The sequence below is a fragment of the Ammospiza nelsoni genome, chromosome 27 (assembly GCF_027579445.1).
Source record: "Ammospiza nelsoni isolate bAmmNel1 chromosome 27, bAmmNel1.pri, whole genome shotgun sequence".
In the NCBI taxonomy this organism is placed as follows: Eukaryota; Metazoa; Chordata; class Aves; order Passeriformes; family Passerellidae; genus Ammospiza; species Ammospiza nelsoni.
Genome location: NC_080659.1, coordinates 3,009,275 through 3,029,565, shown reverse-complemented (window position 1 = coordinate 3,029,565; position 20,291 = coordinate 3,009,275). Strand labels below are relative to the sequence as shown.

Genomic DNA, 20,291 nt, shown 5'->3' with positions numbered 1-20,291 from the left:
TTTATCTGTTCACTACTCCAAGACAAGCACTTAACAATCTGCTAACTCTTACAAATACATGATATGAAGCTGGCATGGCTGATAAAGCTGCTGTCTTTGCAAACACAGCCTTGCCACACACTGCAAATATATATATATATATATATATATATATATATATATATATATGATATAGAAATATACATATAAATAAAAATATATAAATATACATACACATAAAAATATATACAAATATACATACATATATACATGTATATATACATATATATATACACACATACACATATATATATACATATATATACACACACATATACACACACACACATATATATATATATATGAAAATTAATTTTTTTCAGCATCTGGAGGTACCAATGGATGTGCCACCCTGAATGGCTACTCAAACACACACAGCCCAGGGTTTGACCCTGCTCAGATAAAAGAATGGGTAAATTGATAATCCATCCTAATTTCTGATAGAAAAAGATAAAAGAAAGATTCCCTGGACAACAGCAGCAGGACAAAAGGAACTGCTGCAGGTTTGGGAAGGAAGATGGTACAGGACAGACCTAAAATGTTTCCCTCAAAGGGAAGACAAAAGGATAAGTTTCACTCCTCCCCCAACTTTCAGCAACACTGAGTAAACTCCAACAGGCTACAGCTACTCATCCTCTCCTCAAACCTGGGCACATCCTGCCCAAAATGGCAATTTCAGTAAAATCCAATGTCTCCTGCAAACACAGGCTCTTCACCTTCCTCAGGAGTAGTTCCCTGGCCAACCCTTGCCCCAGCCTCCCCCAGGAGTATTTCCCAGGCCAATCCCCTCCTGATGGCACAATCCTGACACCAGTTGTAGCTGCTCCTGTTTCACCTCCCCTGCCATATGTGCAGCCCACCTACAACGTCTCCACTGAGTTCCTACTCTGATACACAAATAATTCTCCCCTTTTCCAATATTTCTCTCTGTTTGTTTTCTACATCACCTCTACAAAGGTTGCAGAAGGGATAAAATATGCTTATTTTTCTTTTGAACCTCAGTGGAAAAAATCAAACGAATTTTTCTGCTTTCTTTGCTTATCTCCTTCTCACTAATAGGAAAAGCCCAAGTTCCATGTATCCATTATGTAAATCCTGCAAAGCTTTTATCTCTAGCACTAAAATTAGGAGGTAGCATCTTTAAAGAGACTTTAATACACCATCTTATCCATGTTGCATTAATATCATCTGCCTTATATCAGAATAACATGAAAATCTACTAGACCTTTAGCTTTGTGAGGAGGATTGATCTAATTTGATTAGGATGCAAAAAATGTCACAGGGAATGAATACCAAAGCCAGACCTGTATTACAACGTGTACCACTAGAAGAGATTTATTTGGAGACAACAATGAAAAAAAAAAGCCTCCAGACTGTTGAAATTGAGGGGGAGAGGGAAGGGGAAGAGCAGGAGAAAAACAGCAAGGCATTTGTTGTAGCGGGTTTGTATCGATTCGAGCAGCAGAAGCCACTCACAGCAGCCCTCGTTACAGGAACACAAAGGATTTCAAAACAAAAATAGCACACGAACATTTCCAGTCCAAATCATCTGCTGTCATTAGCCAAGTCGACTTCCAAAAGCTTTATCAATCAACCTGCTGAGCCCCTGCCATTTGTTTTTCAGGATCAGTTACAGCAGCAAAGGCTCTGCCAGTGTTAAAGGAGAGCACGAGTGCTGTGGCTGCTCAGAGCCCCCGGCTGCCCAGGCTCGCTGCAATATTCACAATTTATATTCTGCAATTCAAATAGCAGAGCTGAGAAAGGACTGCTCATGGAGGAGCTGGATTGCAGCACAAGGACAAACACAGGCCAGCAATGTGCACAGAGGATAAGAACAGCCTCTTACACCTTTTTCACACTCTCCTGACACTTCCCCACCCGACAAAAAGGCACCGAGTCTGCTGCTCCAAACACACACAATGATAACAAAAAGAGAGTCCTCCAACACAAAGAGTCAATGGGCAATTTTATGCCAAGCTGGTTAAAAAATCCCTGATGAAGTTAATTAAAACAGTTCTTAGGAAAGCTGCTCCTTCCCAGAGCACAGGTTGGTATTTCTTTAGCCAAAGCAAAGAGCACAGGGGCTCTGACAGCCAGCATTTGTCATCCCAGCAACAAATCAGAACAAGGAAAGGAAAGGGATAAGAAAGGAGCTTAAATTGTGGAAAAAAACCCCATTTCAGCCAACCATGGCAAAGATCAATCTCCACAGCCTGGCTCACTCCCTCTTTAAATCCTTTCTCTTCTCACCTTCACAAAGCTAAACATGCATCAATAAACAAATCCCAAAGCCTCTGCAAGTCTGGTTTCAGCTGAGGACACACACCAACAAAAATGTCTCAGATTGTGAGGAACATATGGCCTCAAGCCCCACCCAGTCACCTCCAAAGAGCCTTTTCACCCCAATCCCAGACCAATCCATACCAGCTACTTGCAGAGAATTACTCAAGGATGAGTCCCAAATGCTGTAATCAATTCACAATATCTGCTGCACTCACACCAGCTGATCCCCACCAGTGGCAACAGGTTACAGAGATCAAAGTGAGAACAAGGTCTTGAAGTAATGAAGACTTTATTTGGTGTTTTAACACCTTCTTTAATTCAGGAGAACACAGGCTGTATCCTAAACCTTTGCCATTCCTCCTCCTCCCCTTTCCCTATCTTTTTAATTTTTACTATATCCCAGTCTTTGCAGAAATATTTACCTCTTACATTTCCTTCAACTCCACTTACAGAAAATGATCAGAGCTCTTAAAATTCCCAGATGGCATCATCACTGGGCAGAGGAGCCCAACTGAATATCCTGAGCTGGAAAGGACCCTCAGGGATGATCAGTGCAGCCCCATCCCTGCAGAGCCACCCCAACACCGCCACCCTGAGCAGCCTGGGAGCTCCTTGGCACCATTCCCTGGGCAGCCTGGGCAGTGCCCAGCAGCCTCAGGGGGCAGAACCTTGCCCTGAGCTCCATGCCAAGCCCTGGCACAGCTCCAGCTGCTCCTGAGGTCCTGTCCCTGCTCACCCCCTCAGCTGAACTCCCTGCAATCCTTAGTTCATGGTTGAATCTGAAAACACATCTTTGTTCCATCTTCCAGAACATCACTGGAACATTTTTCCACCTTTTCCCTCAATCACCCCTTGGCCCAATTAAATAATGAGAGGTGCTGCCTGAAACTCCTTAATTAGCAATTTGTTAATCAGCTTAAAAATGGAAAAGAACTTCTCCAGAAAAACATGCAGCTAAAATAACAGGGCAAAAATGAGTGTTTTGAAGATCTGTAGATTTGAAAAACAAGTCTGCAACTCAACCTGTTCTCCTATTTATTTGTCATGTTTCTGAAGACCAAAATGTCAGAAACAAAGAGCCTTCTCCTAAATTAACAGCTCCTTCCATTGTTTCCAGGGAGAACAGAGCCCACCTATTTCCCTTATTTATAAAAGCCACCTCTCTGCTCAGAGCTGGGGAACAAGTCTGCAGTCACGTGTGTGGAGAAACAATGAGGAGTGATGACCCCAGTGGGTGTGAAAGCAAGTTCTAGGCAGAAAAGCTGCCAGCTCCACACTCCATGAGGAACACAGGAATATGAGGGACAGAGGGAAAAAGAAAACACAGGAATGCAGATGACAGTCACACCTCTGAAAAGCCACAGGAAATGAGGGAGATCTGAGATTCGTGAAAGAAACCATTGGAGAGCTGCAGGGAAAAGGGAAGAGTGGGGAATGGCTGAGTGAAAATAAAAGGGAAGTGTAGAACTAAAACACAGTTCACCCTCTCGGGCATTAGAGGTTCCACTTTTAAGGAATCAGCCTGGGGAAGTTCACATTTTTGGTCAGGAGGGTAAAGGATCTTGAACCTGACTTAAGCCAACATTTAGTGCAGATGAAGAATTTTCTGCTTCCCATCTAAAACCTCAGAAAAGCCACCAGAAGTAGAATTACTTCAAGCTTTTGAGGTGTTTTTGTTGCACTCCAGTGTTTGCCAAAAAAGCTGCTTTTATCAACAACATTCACCCCCCCAGCCCCTGCCTGCCATTCTTATTCTTCTTCTTCTTTTGGTTTACCCTGCCCACCCAAAAAACAACTTGTGGGCAAAACATGCCCAGGTTTAGGAGGACACTGTGTCTTCTGTGGCTCATTCCAATTTTGTGGATTATACCTGCAAGCCATAAAGTGGGGTCAGAGCAATGTGGCAGGCCAAGAACCCAAAATGCTGATTATTCACTGCCAGGAGAGCACCCTGGGCTGAAGTGGGGACAGGAGGGAAGAGCAGACAGATGTTTGTGGGAGGCTACTTCAAGCTTTTGAGGTGTTTTTGTTGCACTCAAGTGTTTGCCAAAAAAGCTGCTTTTATCAACAACATTCACCCCTCAGCCCCTGCCTGCCATTCTTCTTCTTTTGGTTTACCCTGCCCACCCAAAAAACAACTTGTGGGCAAAACATGCCCAGGTTTAGGAGGACACTGTGTCTTTTGTGGCCCAATCCAATTATCTGGTTATTCCTCCAAGCCATAAAGTGGGGTCAGAGCAATGTGGCAGGCCAAGAACCCAAAATGCTGATTATTCACAGTGACACTGCCAGGAGAGCACCCTGGGCTGGAGTGGGACAGAAGGGAAGAGCAGACAGATGTTTGTGGGAGGGACAGGGAAAGGAGGATGGGAAATAAATAGATTGAGGCTGTTCCATGTGGTCTGCTGTCAACACACCTGGGCTAAGGGCTCTGAGGGGGTGGGAGAGCACAGATTCCAGGGATGTAGCTCAACATTCTTGGTTTAGTTTACCTCAGTTCCCTCTTAGGGATCATAAGCAAAACATTAGTTTTTATTTTATGATTTAAGCAGTAATCAAACCCAGAAACATCCATTATTCATGTTTAACAAAACAATTTAACTGCAACTGAGGTAATATGAACACAAGTGCCCAATTCCCTGTTTTCATAACCTACAGCATGTGACCTCTGTGGTAGACTTAAAGCAAGCAATAAATCCAAATTTTAACTTTCATATACTTGCTGGCAATGCATCTTAAGACTTAAAATATTTAGTGTTTTCTTTCTGGAAGAGCACTGAGTAAGAACAAGGATATCTTTAAGACAGCTCTAAATACTTGTGCTACACATGCAAATGTTTGTCTTGGGCCTCTGCAGATTTCATACCTATACAGTTAAATTTAACAAGCTTGCAAATTCAAAAGCAGATTTTTTAATATATTGAGAATCAACACAGTGTTTACAAATATTTATAGCATCAGTGTCTTATATTTATTTACTTCCATATGTACATAAAATATTTTAAATTGCTTTAATATCCTCCATGCTAAAGAAGCTACAAATGGCACAATCTCTGCTCAGAATCTCCAGGACCATCCTCTGTCCTGGCATCACCTTTTTATCCAATTCCATTTCTGCCAAAAGCTTTCTTTTGAAGTCTGGCAGGAGCTTCCAACTCCCAGTTAAATTCTATTTATTAGACTAATAAAAAACACACACATAAAACAGTCACATAATTTAGAGTCTTTCTGTCAGGCAGTTTCAGGCTCTGGCACAGCTCAAAACAATTAGAAGACCAGAAATCAGATTCTACCTTGTTTTTGAAGTGCACTTCAATGGGCATAATGAAGCCAGCGTAGCCAGACTCCTCCACCTTGTAGGGGGGCTCCTTGCACACTGAAAGAGAACAAATAAATGTGAGCTTGGAATTCAGCACAACTTTATTTGAGGCAAAAAGGAGCTGCAAGAGGAGAGCTGGGCCTCTGACAGCTCAGGGCACAGTTAAAACATTGACCTTTGTGGAAAAACCCACACAGAATAAGATGGTGGCCACAGGCTTAGTTAAGAACATGAAATCTGTTCTTGGCTCCTCCCATGGAACGGAAACATAAAACACTGCAGGCCTGAGTCTCAGTGAGCTCCTTCCCCTCCTGTGCACCCAGATACAATTACAGCTCTGGGCAGGCCCACAACAATGCTAACTGCCAGCTCCAAGTGCCTGGCAAGGAAAGGCCAAGACCCAAAAAGTGGAACAGCACAGAAAGGTAAACTTTACTTTGATGCCCATATTTCAGAATCAAAACACTGCCACACACAAGCAGGGGATTATTTTTTCCTTGAAACACTCCCCAGTGCTCACAGTTGGGTAAGAGCCACGCTCCAGGTGAACAAACCTGAAGGGCAGGTGAGCACTGCTATTTATTTCACACACAAGGAAACACGAGGAGGAAGGTGAACCAGTTTGCTGTTAAGGTCAGAGCTGCTTAGTGCAGAAACAGCAATTAGAAAAGTTAATTGCTTTACAGAAATTAATCTGCATGTCCCTGCCTCAGTTCCCCCTGTTCCGCTATCTGCTGTGGGTTCATGTTCCTGAATTTTCCTCTTATCCATTCCAGGATATCCAATTTGGAGGATTTCAGGATCATTTTTTGGCCATGAAGTAGCAGCACACAGCAGCTGCCAGGAGAAACATGAGACCCACACAGATATTCTCCCTTCTCAGGAACTGGATGCACTTGCATATAATTTATGCACTACAATATATGTAAATAAAGTCAATTAGGTAATTAGAGGAATTCAGTGCAAATCTTTTGAGTTTCTCTTAAGAATTCCAAGTAATTAATATGATTAGGAAACAGTACATCAAACCTAAAAGCACACAAATTATTTGCCTTTAATGTAGCTGTATTATCCCCTCCCAGCTCTAAGCACTTCTACCATCATTAAGGTGCTGGAAAGCAGCACTCCAAACACAACTGAGAAAAAAGGGCATCCCTAAAAATAACAAAAACCTCTAGACTTGCTTTAACTTGAATTTCTTACAAGAACCCTGTCATTTAGAGGGAAAAATCCCAAAGCAAAGAGCAGTGCCAATATGGCAGCAGGAATCCTAAGCCTGTGTGCCAAGCAGCCTTTGTTCCTCTGCCACTCTGTTCTGACAAATTCCAAGGGCTCCAAGAGCAATCTGCCAGCAGCACGAGCCCACCTTCAGCACCAGGAGCTGCTCCAAGAGGGCACCATCTGAAAAAACCCTTCAGAAACATTCAGGACTAGGAGAGGAACTTGAGCTACAACCCAGACATGCCTTGCTCAAAGGCACACTGGAATTAGGAGCAAGCTAAAGGAAGTGTAGGAAATTCAGGGACTGGGAGAAAATACCCCTGGAAAGGGAGATGATACAGCAAATGACTGAGCAAAGGCCATGGTTTATACTGCCAGAGGGCAGGGATGGATGGGATATTGGGCAGGAATTGTTCCCTGGGAGGGTGGGCAGGCCCTGGCACAGGTGCCCAGAGCAGCTGGGGCTGCCCCTGGATCCCTGGCAGTGCCCAAGGCCAGGCTGGGACAGTGGAAGGTGTCCCTGCCATGGCAGGGCTGGCACTGGATGATCTTCATAAGTCTCTTCCAATCCAATCCAATCCAATCCAATCCACTCCATTATTCTATGTGCTATCCCAACACAGTTATTTGTAATAAATGAATTACACTACAGGACAAGAAGTGTAACCCACAGGTTGTATTTTCATTCTATAAATCAGCTTTCAGCTCAGTCCTGCACCTGCTTGTCGCACATCAGTTTGAACAGAGCAGTTTGAAGGAGATTTTATCAACACAGAGCAGAGTCACACTCTGTGAATGCTGAGCACCTCTCAGCTCCTTTCTTTGTGGAGTCCCACAAATCCCCAATGTCACAGCCTGTCCCAAGGCACCCTGAGTGTCCTGCTCCTGAAGCACTATTGTCAGAAATGCACATTACAACAATTCTCAGGGGTAGCTTGTCTTTCTTAAAGCACTAATGCTGCAGCTCCAGTTACACAATCCTACACAGGAGGAACTGCACTGCCCCTGAGAAGGGCAATTCCTGCTCCTCCACCTCAACCTCATGAGCTCTTGCTGCCCCATGCCAAGAATAAGGTTCATTTTGCTACAGAGACAGAAAACAAAGTCAGAAAATAACACTCCAACCCAACCACAATGACTGCACTGGGCTTGCAGGTACAGCAAAGACACCATCACCCCACGGCAGCATTGATTTCTGCTGGGTTAAGGCCACCTGAACTGGCATCTGAGACTAGAAATTGCAAGAATCTGCAAAACTCTCCATACCCAGTACACATCTGAGCCCAGAGCATCTCTCATGTGCTTCCAGCTTTTCCTGGTGAATTTTAACAAATCAAACCCATCTTTCCCATTGTGTAACATGAACTATCTTCTGCTGTCACTTGTGTCTTGAGAACCTGCACATACTAATGCTTAAATAAGAGGAGAAAGCAGCTCACCTCCTGCCCTTTCAGCAGAAGAAAGGTCAGGGAGAATGGGACCTTTCTCAAGCACAGTGGGGAAAGGTTCAAGCTGGACTGCACGCAATGGATATTTCTCTCCTTTTGAAGGAGATATTTCACAGAAAAGTGCCAGTTGAACACAACCTCGACTTGGCAGAATGCTCTTTCACAGAAATAAAGCAAGCCCAGCCCTGTAGTGAAACCCTCAGGTTTAGCCACAGCCCCGTGGAGAATCTGAATGCTGACACAGCAGCAGAGAAGCTTCCTGACTCCAGGGACATCCGCCCTATAACCTATCCCTATAGCCATGTAAGGCAACATCTTGTTAACCCTACTATTGGTCACTTATGGTCCTTCTAACCTTTTGCCATTGGTCAGGATTGAATCTAGGCCAAGGGTATAAAAGTAGCATACTGTACCCCTACTAACTCAGAAGAAGAGCTGAGACCCTTCATGGACCCCTCCAATAAAGCCATACTCGTGGAACAGCCGGCGTCCTCTCCTTCTCCTCTCTCTACCGTCTGCTGGAGCCTCAAGCCAAGGGCAAGCTACCTAGCAAGCAAAGCTGAAATCATAAGAGCTGCCTGATCACTAAGAGCCGAATATCTCCCTACTTGCTAGGGGCTGACCCGCGGCCTTGGTGTGATCGAGCTGGCCTCTGGCACTCAGTCCCCTTGGGGGCTGAGCTCTGGAGCTGCAATAGCTCGCCCTAAGATAAGACCAATTAAGGCTCATTTACAGCCCCTCTGACCTCGCTTGGGTTTTGGGAAGCTCTCGTGCAGCCGGAAGACGACGCGCTCCACGAAGTGCTGGATGTCGCACTGCTCCGGGCCCCGCACGAACACCATCCAGTCATGGGTGAAACCTTCTGTGGTCGGCTTCTTGCGCAGCTGGGCCCGGTGCCCCAGCTCCAGCTTCACCTGCACCGTGCACTGTGAGGGGACAGAGAACACAAAACCATCAGCAGAGAACCCAAAACCATCAGCTCCAGCTTCACCTGCACCGTGCACTGCGGGGGACAGAGAAACAAAACCATCAGCAGACAACAACACAAAACCATCAGCAGAGACAACCCAAAACCATCAGCAGAGACAACCCAAAACCATCAGCAGACAACAACCCAAAACCATCAGCAGACAACAACCCAAAACCATCCTAAAGGCACCACACCCCCCAAGGAACACAACACCCCCCATGTGGGATCAACCTCAGGCTGCTATGGACGGCAAAGCTGCCACAAAAATAACTCCCAGCACCATTTCATACCTATTTTCTTCCTAATATTAACATTGCAGAGAAAGCAGCTCTAAAAGAAGGATTGGTTTCTCTGCCTCGCTTATCAGTGAAATTGTCAGCAAAGTCCTAATTGAGGAATCTTTATTTCTAGAAAGTGTCAGAGACAGAACTTGATGTTCACAGCTTACAGAATTCACAGCACTGACAGAAAACTCATCTTGAAACAGGAAAAATCAGATTTTGAATTGGTGGTTTATGATATTCTCTAGAATATATCACTCACCAGAAGAAAATTATGTTTCCTGTATGGTTCTAAATATATTTTATTATCTCACTTTCAAAGACCAAGTTAACATATCTGCCTGTACAATGTCCAACACTAAACTGACCTAATTCTGATTTGCACTCCTGAATCCTACTCTGACCACTGAGTAACAGAGAAGGTGTATTCCACATCAGGCTCAAAGCACAAAAATCCCATTAAGTGCCTTAAAAACCAAATTAAATTAATGGTGAAAATCCACATAGTATTGCAGACTTCACAGCCAGCAGAAAGGAAATGAATTAAACAGATGTAACAGAGAAAAGGCAAATGGGATTCAGACAACAAAATAAATCAAGGCAATCAGAGCCACGTTTGTAGACAGAGAAAAACACTCAAGGTACCCAACTTTTGTGCAGATTTGTTACACAAACCAGAGCAGCAGCAGTGATTCCAACTAAATCTACTAAAATCCAGCTACAGCACAAGGAGGCTCATAGAAAAAGAGGCTGGTTTTAGTCCCTACCCCATTCTTCACTTCAGGCTTGAAAATAAGTGTCTTGCTCTTCCTAGCAAGTCCCAATTACCATTGGGAGAGGCAGCATTATTTGTCATTACCTATATTACATGTTGACCTGGAGCCAAACCAAGGGCATGTTAGACAATGAGCAGGGAAAGAGAAAGCTTCCTGAGCTCCAGACAATGTTTAGGGAAAGTACCATCCTTATTTTCTCTCTGACAAACTGCAGCAAGGAGTGTGAGCACAATTAATGCTCACTTTGTATCTCCAAGCCGAGGTTTTTTCCCAGAGCATGGTGAATACTTGCTGGAAAAGCACAAGTGACTCCATCTCAGCCTTCTTGTCTTTGTAAAAAGCTCTCACAGGAGGTCTGCAGAGCACCAGGCATCAAAGCCTGACCTCCCAAATTGCAGTCCAGTTCCAATTTCAACCATAAGCCTTAACACACTCTTTCAGGCAGCTTAAATCTTCACAGCAAAATACCTCCAGCCACCCAACACATCAATCCTAAGGCTCGGGGACAAACTCATCTCGTTAATTCCTTCACCATTATTGCTGCAGCATTTCTTTGGGATACCTTCCTCTGCAAGTTCTCTTGGCAGGCCATTTTTTCCTGTTCTTAAGGCTTATCTACAGCAGCTCCACCTCGTTCCTGCGCTAAGAACCGAGCCTAGGGCCGGCTGCTCTTTCATGTCGCATTAAGGGCTGAGAAGAAAGGCAAGGTGTGCTTCCCTCCAACGCTGCAAAAGCATTGTGGAGCCAGCCTGCCGAAATCCTCAGCTCACATCGGAGCGTGCCTGCAGGCCGGCTTTATCTGGGATGCTTCCCACAGCGCTCACATCCCCTGAGCCAGCCCGTGCCGCAGCCTCACGTTATCGATTCCGTAATTACCCTTTAAATCCTGCTACTGTTGCCAGTTACTACCCCTCTCCTGAGAAGTGCAAATGACTGTCAGGCTACAAAATCTGCCTTTCCGAGTTGAAACGGCTGAGAAATTGGAGCTGAGAACCAGATGGGGCTGTGTGGAAGAGACCGAAATTAAACATAAAAGAGAACTGTTTAACTGAGAGTGAAAGTTGTACTTGCTGCACTCCTCACACCCTGCTCCAATTAACAATCGCTGTGAATTAAGCCAGAAGTTGAAACACATTTGAAAATAAGATCTCCCAACATAACCAGCATCCAAAGTTGCTCCGCTGAAAATGGAGGGGTTTTTTTCCTTTTTTTTTTTTCCAAGCGTGTCTCTCAACAAAGGGAAATCAGGATCCTATTCAAACAATTTGTAATAATACAAAGGAGCCGGCTTTCAACTTCTCAATAAACATTCTGAAGGCTGCTCTGGTTTTTGTTTGATGTGCTAATTGCCTGAAAGCCATCAGCAGCTCCCATTCCACTCCTGCGGGTGTAATCCGGGATAGCGGGGCCGGTTCCGAACCTCAGCCCGGTACCTGTTACCCTCACCCCGCACACAAAAGGTTCCGCATCCCCACATCCCCATCACCTCAGGTAAACTTCCCGCACGCATCCTGGAACCCCCCTGGCCCGCAGGGACTCTCCGGGTGGCATTAACCCTTCCCGGTGGCATTAACCCTTCCCGGCAATAATCCCAGGCTGGAATTTGCGGGAAATGCTGCTCGCACCCCCCCGCCGAGGGCGAGGCTGCAGCGGCCGCACACGGAGGGGAGAGGCTGAAACCCCCCCAGAATGGTGTGGGGAGTGTCCCCCCATCAATGGGATTAGGACCCCCAAAATATGGGGTGGGAAGGAGGAGTCCCCATCAAATGACGGGTGTGATGTGCCCCCCTAAATGGGATTGGGGAGAAGGTGTGTCCCCCAAATGGGGCATGGGGAAGAGGTGTGTCCCCCCAAATGGGATTGAGGAGATGATGTACCCCCCCAAAATGGGGAGTGTGGAGGAGGTGTGTCCTCCAAATGGGGCATGGAGAGGAGGTGTGCCCCCCCAAATGGGATTGGGGGGATGATGTACCCCCCCAAAATGGGGAGTGTGGAGGAGGTGTGTTCTCCAAATGGGACTAGGGAAGGGGTGTGACCCCCAAATGCTGGGTGGGAAGGAGGAGTACCCATCAAATGAAGGGTGTGATGTGTGCCCCCTCAAATGGGATTGGGGAGAGGATGAACACCCCACCAAACGGGATTGGGGAAATGATGTACCCCCCGAAATGGGGGGTGTGGAGGAGGTGTGTCCCCCAAATGGGGTGTGGGGAGAAGGTGTGTCCCCCCAAAATGGGACTGGGGAGGGGGTGTGACCCCCAAATGCGGGGTGGGAAGGAGGAGTCCCCATCAAATGATGTGCCCCCCTAAATGGGATTGGGGAGATAATGTACCCCTCCCAAATGGGGCGTGGAGAGGAGGTGTGCCCCCCCCCAAAAATGGGATTGGGAAGGAGGTGTGCCTATGCAAAAGGTGCGGGAACGAAGAGCTGTGCCCCCCAAATGGGATTAAGGAGACGTGCCCCCCCAAAAAGGGAGAAGGTGTGCACGCTTCCCAAATGGGGGGTGGGAAGGAGATGTGACCCCCCCTCCCCCGCAAAATGGATTGAGGGGATCTGCAGCCCCCCAAAAGGGTGTGGAAAGGAGACGTGCCCCCTAAATGGGGGTTGTAAGGAGGAGGTGTGCCCCCACAAAGGGGTGCGAGGAGGACGTGTGCTGCCCAAAGGGGATTGGAGAGGAGATGTGCCCCCGCAACAGGGTGTGGGTAGGAGGAGGTGTGCCCCCCAAATGTGACTGACGAGGAGATGTAACCCCCAAAAGCGACTAGGGAGGAGGTGTGCCCCCCCCAAAGAGAATGGGGAGAAGGTGTCCCCTTTAAAGGGTGTGGGGAGGACACGTACCCCCCCAATATGAGAGGCTGGGAGGAGATGGGCCCCCCAAAGATGGTGTGAGGAGCAGATACACCCCCCCAAAGGGGGGCGATGCCACCCAGCCCCCCCCTTCCCGAGGACAGGGGCGCCCCCCCCATTCAGGGCCCATTCCCGGGGGTCCCTCCCCTACGTGCCCCCCCCTCTGAGGGGGGGGGGGGCGGCACCGCCCCACCCCTCTGGCAGCGCGCCGCGGCCGCTCCCCTCACCTGATTGTCCATGGCTGGGCACAGCAGCGCCGCGGGCCCCGCTCGCTCGCTCCCGCCGCCGCGGCGGTTTCGCTGCCCGGTCGACGGGGCGGGGGGGGAGAGAGAATCTCTTCCCCCGCTCAGTCCACGAGCGAAGCCGCTCTGTCCGTCCCCCCCACCCCCCTCCCCACCTCCTCGGCCGCCGCCTGCTCGGTCGCGGCCCCTCACGGCCCCGCCGCCCGCCTCATTGTGTGTCACTCACAGGCAGCGCCAGCCCCGCGCCCGCCCCGCGGAACCGGAAACCGCCTCAGCGCCACAGCGGCCCCCGCGCGCCGCCAATGCCCGCGCGCCGCACGCCGCGGGGCGCGGCCCCGCCCTCCTACCCATTATGGACAGGTGTATCCACCAATGAGCGGCGGGCGGGCTGCGGAGTGGGCGGGTCCGTGGGCGGGGTCAGCGCAGTGGGTCAGGCGGGGGGCGGGAGCGGGGTCTGCCCCCCCCCCCCCCTCCCAGCCCCGTGTGGGGCGATGTGGCGGCGGCTCCGCTCTGGCCGCCGTCCCGGTGCTGTCCCCGCTTCTGTTCCCCCCGGTGTTCCCCTTAGTGCACAGCCAACACAGGGAGCAAGCGTGTGGGCCTCGCCGTGCGCTCCCGGCCGCGCCATCCCGCCCCTTCTCCTCCCATACCGCCCTCGGTCCACGTTTCCCCCGGCGGTGTGTGAATTCCCGACACGAATGAGGTGGGAACAAGGGAGAACGAGGGAAGCCGCAGGTCCCGATAGCCCAGGATGGCCGGGCAGGGCTCGCCTTGTTCTCCGCAGCCTCGCTCCTTCCTGCGCCTTTTTTCTCTCCTTGTCTCCCTCACGTTCCCCCGTCTCATTTTTCCTCTCGTTGTCTTTCATTTTCCCTCAGTGCTCCCCTTTTCCTCCTGCCTGTCTCTCGTTTCCCCTCAGTTTCTCTCGTTTGCTCTTGTTCTCCCCCCTTTTCCCTCACTCCTTTATTCTCCCTTGTTCTCCTTCATTTTTCCTTTGCTCTCTCTTGCTTCAATTGCCCACATTCTCATTTTTACATTTATTTCCTTTTCCTCTCAGTCTCCCTCATTTCTCCCACCAATCTCCCACATTTTCTTTCAGTTTCCATTTTACCCTTGGTGTTCCTCCTTTTTCTTTCTGTTTTGCACCTTTCCCTCTTTTTTCCTTGGTCTCCCTCATTTTCTTTCAGTTTCTCTCATTCCCCCCTCTTTATCTCCCCTTTTCTCCTTAGTCTCCCTCATGTCCCCCTCAGTTTCTATTTTCCCTGCAGTATCCCATGTTTTCTCTCATTTCCTCCCTCAATCTCATTTTCTTTCAGCTTCTCTCCTTTCCCCCCACCCTCTCTCATTTTTCCCTCACTTTTTCTCATTTTCCCCCTCATTTTCTTTCAATCTCCCACATTTCCTCTTAAGTTTCCATTTTCCCCTTGTCTCACACATCTTCCCCTCAAGTTTCCCTCCATTTATCTCCTTTTCCCTTTGGTCTTCCTCATTTTTTTCCCCCTCAGTCTCCCAGATTTTCCTCCTTAATCTTCCTCATTTCTCCCCTCTGTCTCACACATTTCCTCTCAGTTTCCATTTTCCTCTCACCCTCATTGCCCTCATCCTTTCCTCTCAGTCCCCTTCATTTTGCCTCTCAGTTTCCTCTTTTCCCCTCACTCTCACTCCTTTCCCCCTCAGTTTCTCTCTTTTTCCCCCCTCACTCTCCCTGATTTTCCCCTCAATTTCTCTCCATTTTCCCCTCACTCCCCCTCATTTTCCCCTGAGTTTATTTTCTCATTTTCCCCTCAGTTTCTCTCCTTTTTCCTCTCACTCTTGCTCATTTTCCCCTCAGTTTCTCTTTTTTCCCCTCATTTTCCCCTCAATTTCTCTCATTTTCTCCCCTGACTCTCCCTCAATTTTTCTCTTTTTTCCCCCTCTGTTTCTCTCCTTTTCCCCCTCACTCTCCCTCATGTTCCCCTCAGTTTCTCTCCTTTTCCCCCACACTCTTGCTCATTTTCCCCTCAGTTTCTTTTTTTTCCCCCTCATTTTCCCCTCAGTTTCTTTCTTTTTTACCCTCACTCTCCCTCATTTTCCCCTCAATTTCTCTCTTTTTCCCCCTCATTTTCCCCTCAGTTTCTCTCCTTTTCCCCCCCTCACTCTCCCTCATTTTCCCCTTGGTTTCTCTCCTTTTTCCTCTCATTTTCCCCTCACTTTCTCTCTTTTTCCCCCTCAGTTTCCCCGCAGTTTCTTTCTTTTTTCCCCTCACTCTCCCTCATTTCCCCCTCAATTTCTCTCTTTCCCCCCCTCATTTTCCCCTCATTTTCCCCTTGGTTTCTCTCCTTTTCCCTCTCATTTTCCCCTCACTTTCTCTCTTTTTCCCCCCTCATTTTCCCCTCAGTTTCTTTCTTTTTTCCCCTCACTCTCCCTCATTTTCCCCTCAATTTCTCTCTTTTCCCCCCTCATTTTCCCCTTGGTTTCTCTCCTTTTTCCTCTCATTTTCCCCTCACTTTCTCTCTTTTACCCCTCAGTTTCCCCGCAGTTTCTTTCTTTTTTCCCCTCACTCTCCCTCATTTTCCTCTCCCTTTCTCTCTTTTTTCCCCTCACTCTCCCTCATTTTCCCTTCACTTTCTCTCCTTTCCCCCCCACCATTTCCCCCTCATTATTCCCCTCATTCTCCCACATTTCCTCTCAGCTCCCATTTCCCCTTCACTTCCCTCACTTCTCCCCTTTGTCCCTCATTCCCCTGCAGTTCCCTTCCCCTTCCCGCCTTCCTTCCCCCTCTCCCCCCTCTTTCTCCCTCCCGGGGCGAGTTTCATCCGTTTTTTTTTTTTTTTCCTTTTTTAAGAATTTTAAGTGACAACTTACACCTCTCAATTTTACCAGCCCTAAAACAACTCCGCGAAATCTTTACAAACGCAATTGGTGACCGTTTCCGAGCGAACTCTCTCAGAATTTTTCCCCGTGCAGCTTTCCTGTTTGAAATAGTTTGTTGATCTCTGCGAGGCAGCAGCAAACCCCCCGTGTTAAGCCAATAACTCTGTGTGCCGCTGCCTCATCGCCACAGGCAAGGATTAATCGGTTCCCAAATCGTTCTAAAGAGCCACTTTACCTCATCAACCTGATAGAGGGATATTAGCCAAGCAAAACGCTTCACCGCTTCAGTTAACAACAACAACAACAAAAAAGAGCCTGATTTGGGTTCCTTTAAGTGCTCTGGTTTTAATTTTCCATGTTTCTGTCTGATGCAGTCCCAAGAGACATCTCCTTGGACAGTCCCTTTTCTTCTCCACTGAGAAAGGGCCTCATTCTCTGGGAGTTCTCATTGATATCTTTAATTGTGGACATTATTCCCATGCACGTGACTCTCGGGTGTAAATCTTTTTATTTTCTACCTCCCCGTCTTGGCTATTCACTCCCAGCCTCATCACAGTGCTTGGTGGTTACGTGCTCCCAGGGCTGAATATTTCCTGGGAATGTCTTCATCTTTCCCAAGTTTGCTCTTGTTCTGCTGAATTTCCACCTTGTGCAATGAATTTCCACCTTGTGCAAGAGAAGATGTTCAGACATACCAGACCCTGAGCTTTTTTTTTAAAAATTCCCCATTTCTTCCTCTGAAATGTTGTTAGAATTTGCTTTTTGTTTTCATTTCCTTCAATGGCAATTTCCCCATGCTTTCATTTTTGCCCAGCCTGATGTTAATGGTTGTTTTTGTGCTTTCCCAGTGCAGGACACAGCTTCTGGTTTGGACATGGGTCACTCCTCCAGCTTTCAGGGCCAGGATCTGAGCAAGAACTTGGACACTTCCAAGATGGGGAAAACACATAGCCAGGTGCCGCAACTTCTCTGGCAGCCAATAATTGGGCATTAAACCACATTTTTCCTGAAAAATTTGGGGTGTCCCATTTGGGGTAAGCACTCTCTTTTGCTCCAAGCACTCTCTGCTGGGACAAGCAGTTGGAGCTGGGCTTTGCTGATCACTTCCAGCTCATCCCACTTCTGGTTTGGAATGGGTCACTGCTTCAGCTTTCAGGATCTGAGCAAGAACTTGAACACTTCCAAGATGGGGAAAACACATAGCCAGGTGTCTCAGCTTCTCTGGCAGCCCAATAATTGGGCATTAAACCACATTTTTAGTGAACAATTTGGGGTGTCCTGTTTGGGGTAAGCACCACCTGGTGCTCCAAGCATTCTCTGCAGTTGGGACAAGCAGTTGGAGCTGGGCTTTGCTGATCCTGTGGATCCCTTCCAGCTCACCCCACTTCTGGTTTGGACACAGGTCACTCCTCCAGCTTTCAGGATCTCAGCAAGAAGTTGGACACTTCCAAGATGGGAAACCCACAGCCAGGTGCCTCAACTTCTCTGGCAGCCAATAATTGGGCATTAAACCACATTTTACTGAACAATTTGGGGTGTTCCATTTGGGGTAAGCACTCTCTTTTGCCCCAAGCACTCTCTGCTGGGACAAGCAGTTGGAGCTGGGCTTTGCTGATCACTTCCAGCTCATCCCACTTCTGGTTTGGACACAGGTCACTCCTCCAGCTTTCAGGGCCAGGATCTGAGCAAGAACTTGGACACTTCCAAGGTGGGAAACCCACAGCCAGGTGTCTCAGCTTCTCTGGCCACTCAATAATTGGGCATTAAACAACATTTTTAGTTTACAATTTGGGGTGTCCCATTTGGGGTAAGCACCACCTGGTGCTCCAAGCACTCTCTGCTGGGACAAGCAGTTGGAGCAGGACTTTGCTGATCCTGTGGATCCCTTCCAGCTCAGGATATTTGATGAAGTGGCGTGAATGGGTTAATTTAAAATGTGCTGGGGTGGCTCTTTACATTCAACTGCAAAAACACTCAAGGAGAGAAATTCCTAGAACCAGCCTTTGCTCTGCTAGCAGTTCCCAGCCTGAACTGTTTCCAGCACAACCACTGATCAAACCCACCCCGATTTTCTTTTCAAGCTCCCCTCAAAAAGAAAAAAAAAACAAAAAAATCACAGCCAAGGGTAGAAAATTTGCCAGGCTCTTTGGGAGTTTTGGGGATGCCAGAGCCAGCAGCCATCCAGGCTTCTCCAAACTCCTCATTTTGCAGGGAGATCTCGAGCTAACGAGCTGTCAGCCGAGTGCCTTCGCACCCGAGGCAGCCGTGGGCTGAGCTCCTGCTTCTTTATACCTATTCCAGCAACTTCTGGGCTTTGCAATCAGCGTCTGCAAATCCAATTAGCGTTTTTCTTTGTGGCACTGGATGCTGGCAGAGATCCGCTGTGCTGCTGCCATCTACAGTAGGGCCAGTGCCAATGGATAAGAAACACTCCTTATTTGCATATTCAAATATGCAAATGAGGCACGACCGCTCTCCTTCATTTTTGTTTGGGGGTATTTTTTTTTCTATTTTATTTTTCTTTCCAGAGTCTTGCCTCAAAGATCCTTGTCTCAGACTGAAAGGTGTGTGTTTAATCTGGCTTGGCCCATGGTAGGGGGACCATGCCAAGGGCTGGTTCTGTCCCGTGAGAGTTGGGGATGATGGAAAATAAAGTGGAAAAAAGACTTTGCACTGCACTTATCCCTGCCTCGGCCAGGGATGGGAAAGATTTCAGGGGTGTTTTCCCAGGTTCCAGCCCTGGGAAAGGACAACACGTTCTTTCTCTCTCCTGCTTGTGCACTCTCAGATATTTGAACGTGGCTGTTCCTGGAGTGTGAGCAAAGGAGGCAGCAACTGAATTGCTGAGATCAGGTGAGTCCTGGTGGGTAAAGTCCTGACAGAGCAGCCCACACTCAGGTGTCCCCACAGCCACCAGACTGGCAGAGCTCACCCTGTTCATGGGATGATCTGAGCAGCAGATGATCTTTCTCCCTCCTGCCTGTGCACACTGGGATGCTTGAACGTGGCTGTTCCTGAGAAGTGTGAGCAAAGGAGGCAGCAACTGGGGCACTGAGATCAGGTGAGTCCTGGTGGGTAAAGTCCTGATAGAGCAGCCCAAGTGTCCCCACAGCCACCAGACTGACAGATCCCACCCCAGTTCTTGGGATGATGTGAGCAGCAGATGATCTTTCTCCCTCCTGCCTGTGCACACAGGGATGCTTGAACGTGGTTTTTCCTGGGGAATGTGAGCAAAGGAGGCAGCAACTGGGGCACTGAGATCAGGTGAGTCCTGGTGGGTAAAGTCCTGACAGAGCAGCCCACATTCAGATGTCCCCACAGCCACCAGACTGGCAGAGCCCACCCTGCTCTTGGGATGAAACAAAACTGTCCCTCAAGGCAGCTCCTCCCTCCCCTGGCTCCCTTTCTCTGCAGGAACACACTGACCCCTCACACACAGCCCCCACCCTCCCCAGCAGCCCCTCCAGACCATCCTCATGCAGCCCAAAATGCCTGAATTGCTCATTTTCCAGCAAAAATTCATTCCTGTGAGTTTAGCATCGCTGTGAGGTGGGCTGTACATCAGCCATACATCGACTGCAAGTCCCTGTCATGGTTTCATATGTCTGTGCTTGTGGCTTGCCCTTCCTGTCTCTGGAGGAACAAGTTTGTTTCAGTGTTTTTCATCATTCATTATTATTTTCTCATTACTAATTTAGTTGCAGCCTTCCCTGCTTCCACTCTTGCACTAAAACCACGACTTCTGTGGTCAGACTGGGCTCTGAGTGGCTTGGACACCAGCCAGGGAACAAGCAAGGCTGATTCCAGCATGGAAAGAACCAGGCAGTGCAGGAAAATTATCATCTTGTAATAGCTCAAAAGGATTTAAAGATTAGGACACAAACCTCTCGTTTGAGCAGGGTTTCTGTGAGAAAATTCACTCTCCCACTTTGTGCAATGTGCTTGAGTGGAAAGATCCTCAGGTTCTGGGTGTCAGTGACTTCTCTGACAGCTGCAAAATGATTATGGTGGCCTTCACCC

General features: G+C 48.0%; 1 protein-coding gene across 2 annotated transcripts in view; it reads right to left on the bottom strand.

Moving 5' to 3' along the window:
* The window catches only part of MLLT1 (MLLT1 super elongation complex subunit), a 34,309-nt gene extending 20,752 nt beyond the window's left edge, over window positions 1-13,557 (bottom strand). The window contains exons 1-3 of one of the 2 annotated variants that reach the window (XM_059489692.1): window positions 13,410-13,557; window positions 9,056-9,236; window positions 5,616-5,698 (exon numbers count right to left, since the gene is read on the bottom strand). In XM_059489692.1, the coding sequence (XP_059345675.1) occupies window positions 5,616-5,698; window positions 9,056-9,236; window positions 13,410-13,421 (276 nt within the window). In that variant the 5' untranslated portion in view covers window positions 13,422-13,557. Of the gene's footprint in view, window positions 1-5,615; window positions 5,699-9,055; window positions 9,237-10,899; window positions 11,037-13,409 lie in introns of those variants that run through there. The other variant, XM_059489691.1, reaches the window with a different exon arrangement.
* Window positions 13,558-20,291: the final 6,734 nt, after the last annotated feature.